The sequence below is a fragment of the Pristiophorus japonicus genome, chromosome 12, assembly GCF_044704955.1.
Source record: "Pristiophorus japonicus isolate sPriJap1 chromosome 12, sPriJap1.hap1, whole genome shotgun sequence".
NCBI lineage: Eukaryota > Metazoa > Chordata > Chondrichthyes > Pristiophoridae > Pristiophorus > Pristiophorus japonicus.
In genome coordinates, this window is record NC_091988.1 from 112,726,336 (window position 1) to 112,739,685 (window position 13,350).

The 13,350-nt window shown below is 46.3% G+C and overlaps 1 protein-coding gene across 1 annotated transcript in view; it reads right to left on the minus strand.

The window, feature by feature from the left end:
• Positions 1-352: 352 nt before the first annotated feature.
• The window catches only part of LOC139276840 (E3 ubiquitin-protein ligase RNF123), a 413,881-nt gene continuing 400,883 nt past the window's right edge, over positions 353-13,350 (minus strand). The window contains exons 32-33 of the mRNA XM_070894838.1: positions 9,060-9,145; positions 353-3,092 (exon numbers count right to left, since the gene is read on the minus strand). Of these exons, the coding sequence (XP_070750939.1) occupies positions 2,987-3,092; positions 9,060-9,145 (192 nt within the window). The 3' untranslated portion in view covers positions 353-2,986. The remainder of the gene's footprint in view (positions 3,093-9,059; positions 9,146-13,350) is intronic.

A 13,350-nucleotide genomic window follows, 5' to 3' on the forward strand; every position in this document is an offset into this window, starting at 1 on the left:
GTAAGTCAGGGTAAACTAAGGTTATTCCTACAGTGTGTCAGAAACCATTGCCCACAGCTTGGCTCAGACTCCGAAGCGAGCGCTAGCATTAACGGTTGTGAGTTCAAGCACATCATCTCGGCCGACCTCCAGAAACACACAATGTGGTTGTACAGTGAGTGAGTGGACAGGCTGCATTACATTAGCTCGAGCAGGATATCCTTAGTGCTTGACTGCTCCAGTGAAGTCTGATTCTGGTGCACACTGTTGGGAATTTGAGGATGATGTTGGTAATGGGGAAACCAGGTCTGGCTGGTGGGGGAGGGATCCTGTAGGGATAGCTTACTGTACAAACTGTGAAACAGGCCTCGAGACTGATGGATAAATCACTTTAATGCTCAGGTTTGCAGGTAAACTCACACACAATAACTGTCCATCAACTTCAACACAAGCAGTGGCTTCACGCACTCCCCACATCCCCAACCAAAGGGAATCCCAGTAAAAGTATTAAAAGCAGGATTCACGGACTCTCGCACTGCATGCACCTTCAATGAGGTGGCCGGAAGGGCCTTCCCGCACCTTTAACACACCGAACATCAATATAGCAGGGTCCTAGTGCCCCTCCCATTTAATAATCACGTTTGAAATAACTTTGTGGAATTCTCTTTTTGTAAAAAATAAACCTGAAGTTCAAACCCATTCAGGGATTCCCAAATAGGGGATTAGCAGTTCTCCAAATGTGTCGACTTTGTGCTGGGACCACATGGCTAGTCACAATATTCATTCTTTTCTTTCACTAAATGTAAAACCTCAAATATTTTATCGGGTGCTTTGAGAGTTGATGTAGTCAGACTGACTACCGACAGATAACCCTCAGCTCTGCTGCATTTTTGTCTGTGACAAGTCAGCTGTTCAACCTAATGCCTTTGCCCGTCTATAGCTGGCACAGCGAGTTACAACTGGTACTGGAGCAGTGCACTGTCCTCTTAACATTTCACACAGTGACACTAAGTTCTAACTTTAAATCAAACCCAGCAGCACTGGGCTGGGCCACAACATCACATCTGCTGCACGGTGAGGTTTTTGGCAAAATGTGTGTTGTGGGCTGACTGAGTTTGAGCATTTGTCTCTGCAGTTCCTGGTGTGACTTGGGTATGGTCCAGTTTGATGAATGAAGAGGGAGAGATCATTAAGATTCAGAGGGGCCACACGTTAAGCAGCCTGGAAACTCCCATATACATATGTTTGTATCTCCCATCTCAGTCGCCGAGCCGAGTAATGAGAGTTTGGCAGCAATTGAAGCTGCATAACTCCCATGGGGCAGTTACATAGTTCCTTTCTGCTGACGGCCACTCAATTGTGCACATTTTTTCCCACAATTGTTTTTTTTTTTAAACTTTTAGAACTTGCTGCTTTAAGCTGGCCAAGTTTGACCCACTGACTAATATTTCACAAACGGGGAGCTGGAGAAGCTTCTAGGATCTTCCAACATCTTTGTGTAAGATGCACTAGACCTCAATCACAACATCAACCCAGAATCCTTAGGACAGAGATGTGACGGCAATTCCAAGAGGCATAGAATAACTGACAGGATTAACCTCCTCACTGGTGTTAAGGATGTTCTATAGGGAGGTTTGTATTGTTCTGCTGTGGTAAACAGTTGTAAAAAATGTGACCATTTATTGTTTCAAAGTAATACAGGAACATGTGGACTCTGACTCGCGTGTTATCCACCGTCAATCCAGATGTGGACACACGGGACCCTGACTCATGTTACCCAGTGCCAGTCCAGCTATGGACACACAGGACAATGACTCACGTGTTATCCAGTGTCAGTCCTAACTCAAGATTTTCATGGGTTAGGTAAACATCTCAGAATTCACACTAAAAGGTGGCGTAATGGATGAGAAAAATACCAGAGGACGCAAGTCCGAGGGACACGGGAACTAGAGCGGAGGGTTGGGGAAGTTGGCACTCCAGTGATGTCACATGGGCACAGGCAAAGTGCGGTGACATCACGGGACAGGTTTGCAAACACTGATCCTGACCGTTCACTGATTTCACCATCAGGCAACTCGGTGATACCAGCAAACGGCAGAGTCTGGCAGTGTCCCGAGCCTGGGCCAGGTGCTGGATATCAAGTACACTGAATTTAAAGGGAAAGCTCCAGCCCATTTCAATGGGACCCAAGCTGTGAAACCTGGCTCCAGTAAGGCAATGGGACAAGCAGGAAGCACGGAAGGACACCGTTTCCACGCTGGATTCTCCAGAAATACTGCTCAGGACACTTGGCAGAGCCCTCACATTTGAAAGAAGTGCTTCCCATGGTTTTCTAAGTGGCGCGGTGTTATAAAATCCAATCCAGGATAAGGTAGGACACTGCATCATCCAGCTGACCAACAACTATCGGAGTTCTGTTGGTGATAAAAAGTTCCCGACAAAAACCTAAATGCTTGGTGAAAGGAATTGACGCAGCTCTTAAAGGAACCTGTACCTGAGAGCCTGACATAATCGCTATACACAGGAGGATGTCTTCTCACAGGTTACAGGATAATGAACTGCTTGTTCCAAACCCCTGCCTCACTCTTGTTAACACCAAATAATCCAATATTTGTTTCCTTTCCCATTTCTTTCAAACAATTTTAAACGTCATTTGACCCCAGTTTTTGTCTCACGAGCTGGTACAGGGTAGGCATTAGGACCCGGGTGCCAGTCATGGCTAAGACACAAGAGTAGTGTGTCAGTGATGGACAGGACATGGTGAAACCCAATCTGTTAATTGCCATTCAGAACACATTAACCTCAGTCACTAGCGATCAATATTTGAAATTAAATAGCACAGTCTAACAAGCGTATCACCGCTCAGTTAAGCGCCAAGGATGATTCCCTTTTGTAAACAACGGATATCGATCATTCCAATCCCTGCAGGAGGCACAGTCCCTAATGTCCTGAAGCAGCATCTCATTACCCTCAGTGTTGGAAAGCAGGCGCAGCAGATCAGTGGTGACTAGGAGGAGGAGGTGGATGGCTTTGTGTAATCATCGACTGCTGTGATCGTGGCCTTGCAGAAGAAACAATCCTTATTGTTCATCAGATGCTGGTTGATGCAGGCTCTGAAAGGACAATAGCAAGAGTTAAAATTAATCGCACTGCTTCCTTTATGTATATTCCTTCTCACCGTGTAGTGCAACACCAAGCAAACCTTCAGAGCTGAACCATCACTGCTTCCCAAATACCATGAAATATTCCACACACAAGAACGTTGCTTACAGCTTTCCACACAGTGCATTAAAGTGGGAGTCTTCTCTGTGCCACCTTGTCTATGCTACACAACTGAAGGACAAGATATTTCACTTACTGAGTTTATTTGGCAATCAAGGTGAGGGGAGCAAAACACATAGGGCGGCGGGGGGGGGGGGGGTACAGTGCAGGGGCTGGATGGGTGTGGCAAATGCAGAGTAAATCCCCTTTTTATAGCTGTCCCTTTAACAACATGAACTCAAAATATACCATTTTCAGCCAAAGAGAAGCAGGCAGGAGTGGGTGGGGTTAGGGGTGTGTGAGAGGGGCTGCAACCTCGACTAGAGGGGTGTCTGAGGGATCGGTACATGGGGCCGGTGCTGGTAATAATGGCCTGGGGACAGAAACTCCAGGTCTGCAGAGGATACCAAACTGGGAACGACTGCAAACAACAGGGAACAGAACGATCCAACACAGTAGGATCGAGATAAATTGGGGAGTTGGGCACGTTAGTTGCAGACTTCATTTAATGTGGATGAATGCAAAATCACAAAAGTGGGAAAAGATAGCAACATGCCTTTCTATAGCACCTTTAACATAGTAAATATCCCAAAGGCGCATCACAGGAGCAAAATCAGACAAACAATTGGCACTGAGCCACAGAAGGAGTTATTAGGGCAGATGACCAAAAGAAGTAGGTTTTAAGGAGCATCTTAATGGAGAGGTAGAGAGGCGGAGAGGTTTAGGGAAGGAATTCCAGAGCATAGGGCTTAGATGGCGAAGGCACGACCACCAATGATGGTGAAAGTAAATTGGGATGGACATAAGGCCACAACTGGGGGAACGCAGAGTTCCCAGATAGCTGTAGGGCTGAAGGAAGTTACAGACATAGGGAGGGGCAAGGCAATATGAACAAAATGGGCACAGGAGGGTGATGTAGGGTACTGCTGGATGCATCACTGAAGGTGTTAGCACATGGTGTAACAGCAGTGTAGAAAGCAAAGAGGATCTTTGGCTGTAGAGCCAGATGGATAGGGCACAGATCTCAGAAAGTGATTGTGAGCACTGGTTTGGCCCCAGCTCTGGGTAGTACCAGGTCCAGTTTTGGTCTTTGTGTTATGAGAAAGAATCCCAGGCATTGGAGAGGGGACAGCAAAGGGCAAGTCAACTGAGATCTGTGATATAAGAGTGACTGCAGCAGCTGGGAATGTTTGCACTGGAGAGAAGGCTCAGAGGTGTCCTAACTGAAATGTCTAAGGTCTTGATGCAAAATATTGGAATCTTTATTCAAAGATGTAATAGAAAAACATTTAGAAAACAAAAATATAAGAAATAGGAGAAAGAGTCGGCCATTCGGCCCCTCGAGCCTGCTCCGCCATTCAGTAAGACCATGGGATCTTCGACCTCAATTCCACTTTACTGCACTGTCCCCATATCCCTTGATTCCCTTAATATCAATCATGTCTTGAATATACTCTAAGACTGAGCCTCCACAGCTCTCTGGGGTAGAGAATTCCAAATATTCACCACCCTCAGTGAAGAAGTTTCTTCTCATCTCAGTCCTAAATGGCCGACCCCTTATTCTGAGACTGTGACCCCTGGTTCTAGACTCCTCAGCCAGAGGAAACATCCTCCCTGCATCTACCCTGTCAAGCCCTGTAAGAATTTTGTATGTTTCAATGAGATCACTTATTTTTCTAAACTCTAGGGAATATAGGCCTAGTCTACTCAATCTCTCCTCATAGGACAATCACCCCATCCCAGGAATCAGTCTGGTGAACCACTGTTGCACTCCCTCTATAGCAAGTATATCCAAATCCAAATACACCACATCTACTGGTTCCCCCCTTATCCATTTTGCTAGTTATAACCTCAGAAAACTCTTAACAGATTTGTCAAACATCCTTTCATAAATCCGTGTTGACTCTGCCCAATCCTATTATTCTTTTCTAAATGCCTTAATAATAGATTTTAGCATTTTACCTACTACTGATGACAGGCTAATTGATCTGTAGTTCCCCGTTTTCTCTCTTAAATAACGGGGTTACATTAGCTGCCTTCCAATCCGTGGGAACCGTTCCAGAATCTATGGAATTTTGGAAGATAACAACCAATGCATCCACTATCTCTATAGCCTCTTTTAAAACCCGAGGATGTAGGCCAGGGGATTTATCGGCTTTCAGTCCCATTAATTTCTCCAGTACTATTTTTTTTACTAATACTAATTTCTTTCAGTCCTCATTCTCGCTAGACCCTTGGTTCTCCACTATTTCCAGGAGGTTTTTTGCATTTTCTTCCGTGAAGAGACACAAAGTTGGTTCCTCAACATACTGATCTATAAAACCATTTTGTATACATTCCATGAATTCGTCCTCCACGCTATTACTACAAATTTGGTTTGCCCAGTCTATATGTAGATTAAAGTCTCCCATGATTACTGTGCCTTACAGTACCACTACTGTTTGGGGGTCTATAAACAACTCCCATCGATGTTTTCTGCCCCTTGCTGTTTCTTAGCTCCACCCAAACTGATTCTACAGCTTGATTTTCGGAGCCAAGATCCTTTCTCTCTGCTGTCTTTATCCCATCCTTTATCAGGGCTACCCCTTCTCCTTTTCAATTTTGCCTTTCTCTTCTAAAAATTAAGTATCCTGGAATATTTAGTTCCCAACCTTGGTCACTTTGCAACAATGTCTCTGTAATGGCTATTAGTTCAAACCTATTCATTTCTATCTGTGCTACTGATTCATCTATTTTGTTGCGAATGCTTCATGCATTCAGATATAGTGTCTTTAGCTTTGACTTTTTATATTTTTCCCTGATGTCACCTTAGTCACTGATGCCTTGTTATCCTTGTTACTCTCTCTGTCCCTTCCTGACTCACGCTGCTTATTTTTACCCAAAACTCTGCTCTGCTCGAGAGTCTTGACTTTTCCCTTGCTGCTTTTAAATGTACTCGTTCCTGAATCCTCCCACCCTCCCTTCATTGTTTAAAACCCTGTCTACTGCCCTAGTTATTCGATTCGCCAGGACACTGGTTCCAGCGGAGCCTGTCCCAATGGAACAGCTCCCTCTTTCCCCAGTACTGGTGCCAGTGCCCCATGACACAAAACCCCTACCTCCCAAACCACTCTTTGAGCCACACATTTAACTTTCTAATCTGCTTGTCCCTATACCAATTGGCGCGTGGCTCAGGTAACAATCCAGAGATTATTACCATTGAGGTTCTGCTTTTTAATTTAGACCCCAACTCCTCAAACTCCCTCAGCTGAACCTCATTCCTAGTTGTACCCATGTTGTTGGTTCCTACGTGGACCACGACAACTGGATCCTCCCCTCCCACTCCAAATTCTTCTCCAGCCGCGAGGAGATGTCTTTAACCCTGGCACCGGGCAGGCAACACAGCCTTCGGAACTCCCAGTTGCAGCTGCAGAGAACAGAATCTATCCCTCTGACTATACGGTCTCCTACCTCAACTACATTCCCTTGCACTGCCCCACTTGAATGGCCCCCTGCACCATGTTGCTATGGTCAGCTTGCTCATCCATCCTGCAGGCTTTTCCCTCATCCACACAGGCAGCAAGAACCTCGTACCTGTTGGATAAGGACAAATGTCGAGGCTCCTCCAGCACTGCACCTGGGGTCCCCTTACCTGCCCGAGTTGCAGTCACACCCTCCTGTCCCTGACCACTCACCAGACCTGTACCTGACCACTCACCAGACCTGTACCACTACCTGACCTAAGGGGTGTGACTGTCTCCTGGGTCAAAGTATCCAGGTAACTCTCCCCCTCCATGATGCCCCGCAATGTCTGCACCTCAGATTCCAGCTCAACTCTGAGCTGAGCTTCCTCAAGATGCAGGCACTTACTGCCAACGTGATTGTCTGGGATCACAACGCTCTCCATAAACTCCCACATGCTGCAGTTGTGGCACACCACCTGCATTGCCATCCCTATATGACCTTTTCTATTTAAATGAAATTAAATTTGTATTTAAATAATTTAGTTTGAACAGTTCTGTACCACCTCCTTCTTAGGCGGTCCCTCGAAACGAGGGTGACTTGCTTCCACACCAAAAAGGGATGAGTTCACAGGTGTTTCAAGGAAGGACCCGAACTACATCCTGAAGGGCGGAAGATGCCTGTGTGTGGATTTTTTTAACGTGTGGTGACCGTTGCACACCAGCCACCACACGGGCTTGACAGAGCTAGGTCTTAGTCCAGTGGCAAGGATTACCCAACACGACTGGAGACGAGCTCTGCTGCACCATCCTAGTGAGGCATATCGCAGTGTGGGCTGGCCCGTGCTGCCTCTGGGCCCCAAACTCTCACCTCTCCTGGGCCCCGATCACGTCCCTCCACCTGTGAGAGACCATCAGCGGCAGGTCGGGGCCATAAAAGGAGCTGGAGTCACGTGGGCCTGGACAACCAATGACGATGCAGTATTCTCATTGATAAAAATTGGAACTCCGTTTGATAGTAATGGGAGCTCGCACAATGAGAAAAACACCCAAACACAGAATAAATAAATAAAACACCTCTCATATTTAAAATTAATCAAAATGAAATTTAATTAAATATTTTAGAAAAAGCATATTTTAGAAAAAGCATATTTTTGGAATTTTTTAAAAATGTGTTTTAATAGTGTTAACAATAAAATTACCTTAATGGACAGGGTTTTTAACTGTAAAAATGTGTATTTATATTTAATTTTTATACATTTTAAAACTCTGACGCTGGTAAAAGTGAGCTCTGCGCCTGCTCTTACCAGGCGTAAAAGATTGAAGGACAGTCGCTGGGCATGAGTTGGGCAAATAACCCAATCTCTCCCATGTGAATGTCCTTCTCCCGAGGATGTGGAGGATCTGTACGGAGAAACCTTGACAGATTGGAAAAGCCGGTTTTCGGTGCATGGGCATCGCAGCCTGAAAACCGGTTTCTGCGAGACCTCACCGGTCAGTGCGCACTCAGTACAGACCCGGCGAGGACGGGATTTTAAGCACATTACTTGGAAAATAAGAATCTAAATGGGGTAGAAGAGCAAAGGGATCTGGGAATACAAATACACCAATCACTAAAAGTTGCGACACAGGTTAGCAGGGCCATAAATAAAGCAAACCAAGAACTAGGGTTTATTTCTAGAGGGATAGAATTGAACAGTAGGGAAGTTATGCTAAACCAGTATCGAACCTTGGTTAGACCCCACTTGGAGTACTGTGTACAGTTCTGGTCGCTATATTATAAAAAGGATATAGAGACACTGGAGAGGGTGCAGAGAAGATTTACAAAGATAATACCAAAAATGTGAGGGTAAACATAGCAGGAAAGGATGAACAGGCTGGGTCTCTTTTCTCTTGAAACGAGAAGGCTGAGGGGTGACCTAATAGAGGTCTTTAAAATGATGAAAGGTTTTGATAGAGTGGATACAGAGAGAGTGTCTCCACTTGTGGGGAAGAGCATAACGAGAGGCCATCAATATAAGATAGTCACCAAGAAATCCAATGGGGAATTCAGGAGAAACTTCTTTACCCAAAAAAGTGGAGAGAATGTGGAACTCGCTACCACAGGGAGTGGTTGAGGAAAATAGCATAGATGCATTTAAGGGGAAGATAGATAAACACGAGGGAGAAATAAATAAAAGGATATGTCGATGGGTGAGATGAAGGGAGGGGGCTCGTGTGGAGCATAAACACTGGCTCAGAGTTATTCGGCCAAATGGACTGTTTCTGTGCTGTTAAGTTCTTTGCAAAGTACATAGTCAAGATAAACATCAGTATCTGAACATGGTGACAGATTGTACAAGAGGACTTAGCCTCAGGTTTAGCTCAGGCTGGACTTACTTGCAGGATTTGTGAGAACACGGCCTGAAGATGGCAGAGATTGGGTGAGCGTAACAGATAGGGCACAGGTCTTCCTCACTGGTGGGCTGCAAGAAAAGAGAGAGAGATTACAGTGGTCACACAGCCAGCAGGCATGGTCAATGACCCTATCCCAGCCTTTAGTATTGACACTGACGCTTCACTCAAGATGCAGCGGTCCATCATAAATCCTGTCAGGATTCTCGTGTTTCCCTCGGAGAATCCTGTCCGGATTAGTAAACCTCAATCTTACTCTTGTGTATAACATTGGGTGCTGACAACAGAGACTGTAATTCAAAATAACTGACTGGACGTGAAACGTTTTGGGAATTCCCGATTAACTGTATAGATGCACGTTCTCTCATGTTTCTGAAGAACGAGCCTCCACCCAACACCAATGTTCCCTCTTAAAAAAAAATGTTGGTGCGTGGTACCTTCCCGATTGCTGCGTGGCAGACACAGTACTAGCCCGGAAATTCTGGTTGGAGGATTCCCGTGGGCAATTGCCTCCGACCGGAGAATTTCTACGAATTTACCTGGGGGTCCGGGAGGCACCCTGGATTCCGTTGGGGAGGCCTTCTCTTCCCGCGCTGCGAAGCGCGCTCCCGTCCTCCAGGTTCTCACATGGAAGATGCAGTCACGTGTGACTGCTCAGCCAATCGGGTACAGTATTCCACAGCTTTCCATTAATAGCAACGGGAACTCCGGATCTACCAGTTCTCATCGCTATTAATGAGAAAAAAAAACCACACTAATAAAAAATAAAAAACAGACTTCACATAATTAAAATTAATTGAAATTAAAGTTAATAAATGCCTTAGAAAAAAACAATATTTTTCTGATTTTTTAAAAAAGTTTTGTAATTCGGGTTAAAAATAAACTTACCTTAGTGGGCAGACTTTTTAACAATAAAATGTGTTTAATTTAATTTAATTGTATTTATGTTTTTAAAAACTTACGCCTGTAACAGTAGGCTTTGTCACTGCTTTATCAGGCGCAAGAATTTTGAGGACAATTGCCGGGCAGGATATAGGTAAATCCCGCAATCAAGCCCAAGCAAATGTCCTCGCTCCAGAGATACGGAGAATCTGTGTAGCTCCAGCTCGAATGATCGGAAAAGTCGGTTTCCAGCGCAATGCGCATTTGTATGCTGAAAACCGGCTTTTCCGATGTCTTCCTGGGTCTGTAGGAACTCCGTACAGACCCGGGGAGGCCGGGATTTTCAGGCCAGTATCTTCCAGGGAACAGCTTATGAGCAGCCTGCTCGGGACCTTCCCGGGCCTGCATGGTCGCACAGCTTAGAGGGAACATTGCCCATCACTTTCCCACTTCTTCATCCTGTGAGAGGAGTTGGGCTTTGCCGTTCCAAAAAGACCCAGGGAGGAAGGACATGGACCGGGTCCATGCATTACCCAAGAGCAGAACCAAGGACGCACAGTTGTGTGGGCCCACAGCTGCCCTTGTATTGAGGCAGACTTCGACTACAGTTGCTGGCTCCTACAACTATCTACGCCCCGAAAGCAAACTGGCCAGGATTCATTGAGGCTGGTAGCTACCAAACCTGGGAAAATCTGGCTTCCCAGTCACCGGCCTTAGCAATCTTACTAAGTTTACAGCCAGCTTCGCGAGACCCACATACTGCAGCTAGTGCCACCAAATATACCTGGAAGCTTACACCTGACACTATGGGTGCGGCAGACAGAGGGACAACCATGTATTGTCGAGTCAGTTGCACTGCACTGCAATGAAAGCACATTTACCTGTTACAGAGCAGTACTGTTACATACTGTTCATCAGGAGAGGGGCACAATACCACACAGTGCACCCTGTGTACAGACTGACAGAGAAACCACACTGCTGACTGCATAACCAGAGTTATCACACTACTCACAATCTGCCCCCCTTTATTCAGCAGGGTAAGGGTCACTCTCCGTGTAACTGTACAGAGTCACTGTTTATTCAGCAGGGTAAGGGTCATGCTCAGTGTAACTGTACAGAGTTCTTGTTTATTCAGCAGGGTAAGGGTCACTCACTGTGTAACTGTATAGAGTTCCCGTTTGTCAGTGTAAGTTATTTTTAAATTATTAGTGCCCATCACTACATCTCTTAATGATTCTATTTCAAATTATTCATACGTCTCTGATGTCATTTGTAAAACAATAGCAGAGCAAAGTATTGATTTTTGATATTTCTGACTGTACCAAATGAAACATTGATTTGAAAGTAATTTTTAGTTTTCAAGGTCTCAGTAACATGGGCTGTGGGCCATGAGCTCCAGCACTGAAGGCCAACAGTGGGTAATGGATGTGGGCTGTTGGGGGACACTGCCGAGGGATTGTTGTGATACTTAGATTTATTTGTCTGCTTTTGGCCAGCATTCATCTTTCATTACACTAAACCACCTTGCATCTCATATGGAAATAAATTCAAACAAAAAGATTCCTTTATAGTTCATCTAAAGTCTAACCGGCCCATTCCACACAGTCCTTCGTATGTACTGACCCGCCCATTATACACCGTCAATCCTGTGTACTGACCCGCCCATTGTACACAGTCCATCCGGTGTACTGATCAGCCCCTTGTACACTGTCCATCCTAAGTACTGACCAGCTCATTGTACATCGTCCCTCCTGTGTACTGACCAGCCCATTGTACACTGTCCCTCCTATGTGCTGACCAGCCCATTGTACACAGTCCATCCTGTGTACTGACCATCAGCATCATCATCATAGGCAGTCCCTCAAAATCGAGGAAGACTTGCTTCCACTCCAAAAGTGAGTTCTCATGTGAGTGAACAGTCCAATACAGGAATTACAGTCTCCGTCACAGGTGGGACAGATAGTGGTTGAAGGAAAGGGTGGGTGGGGAGTCTGATTTGCCGCACGCTCCTTCCGCTGCCTGCGCTTGTTTTCTGCATGCTCTCAGTGACGAGACTCGAGGTGCTCAGTGCCCTCTCGGATGCTCTTCCTCCACTTAGGACGGCCTTTGGCCAGGGACTCCCAGGTGTCGGTGGGGATGTTGCACTTTATCAAGCCGGCTTTGAGGTGTCTACTGTATATGGTCCACGTCTCAGCTATACAGGAAGCCGGGTATCACTACAGCCCTGTAGACCATGAGCTTGGTGGCAGATTTGAGGGTCTGATCTTCGAACACTCTCTTCCTCGGGCGGCCGAAGGCTGTGCTGGCGCACTGGAGGCGGTGTTGAACCCTGTCATCAATGTCTGCCCTTGCTGATAGTAGGCTCCCAAGGTATGGAAAGTGGTCCACATTGTCCAAGGTCGTGCCGTGGATTTTGATGACTGGGGGCAGTGCTGTGTGGCGGGGTCAGGTTGGTGGAGGACCTTTGTCTTACGGATGTTTAGTGTAAGGCCCATGCTTTCGTATGCCTCGTTGAAGATGCTGACGATGGCTTGGAGTTCGGCCTCTGAATGTGCGCAGACGCAAGCGCCGTCTGCGTACTGTAGTTCGCCGACAGAGGATGGGACGGTCTTGGATTTAGCCTGGAGGCGACGATGGTTGAACAGGTTCCCACTGGTTCTATAGTTTAGTTCCACTCCAGCAGGGAGCTTGTTGAGTGTGAGATGGAGCATTGCAGCAAGGAAGATTGAGAAGAGGGTTGGCGCGATGACGCAGCCCTGCTTGACCCTGGTCCGGATTGGGTCTGTGGTGGATCTGTTGGTCAGGATCAGGGCTTGCATGTCGTTGTGGAACATGCGGAGGATGGTGACAAACCTTTGGGGGCAGACGAAACTGAGGAGGACGCTCCCTAGTCCCTTGCGGTTAACAGTATCAAAGGCCCTTGTAAGGTCAAAGAAGGCCATGTGCAAAGGTTGGTGCTGTTCTCTGCATCTCTTGCAGTTATTGCGCCGCAAAGATCATGTCCGTTGTCCCCCGTATGTACATCATATGTACTGACCAGCCCATTGTGTAAAGTCCATTGTATTCACTGACCAGCCCATTGTACACCGTCCATCCTGTGTACTGACCAGCCCATTCGTAATAGCTTCACAAATTTCACAAGCCGGGCCCTGTTCCAGTCGTTCACCCAACTGGCAATTCTTGATTTATAAACAGTGTTGATCGGCTATTTGACCATGGCATCATCTGATGTCACGGGAGCTCTGTATTGCACCTGACCGGAGAGGAGGTGCAGTTGGTGAAGTAGTAGTCTCCGTGCCAGCAAAGTGATGAGCAGGTACACATCAATGGAGAGACTGTAAGCAATGCTGGCCTCATTGGCTGATGCTGTCAAATCAGAGTGAAAGGACCGAGG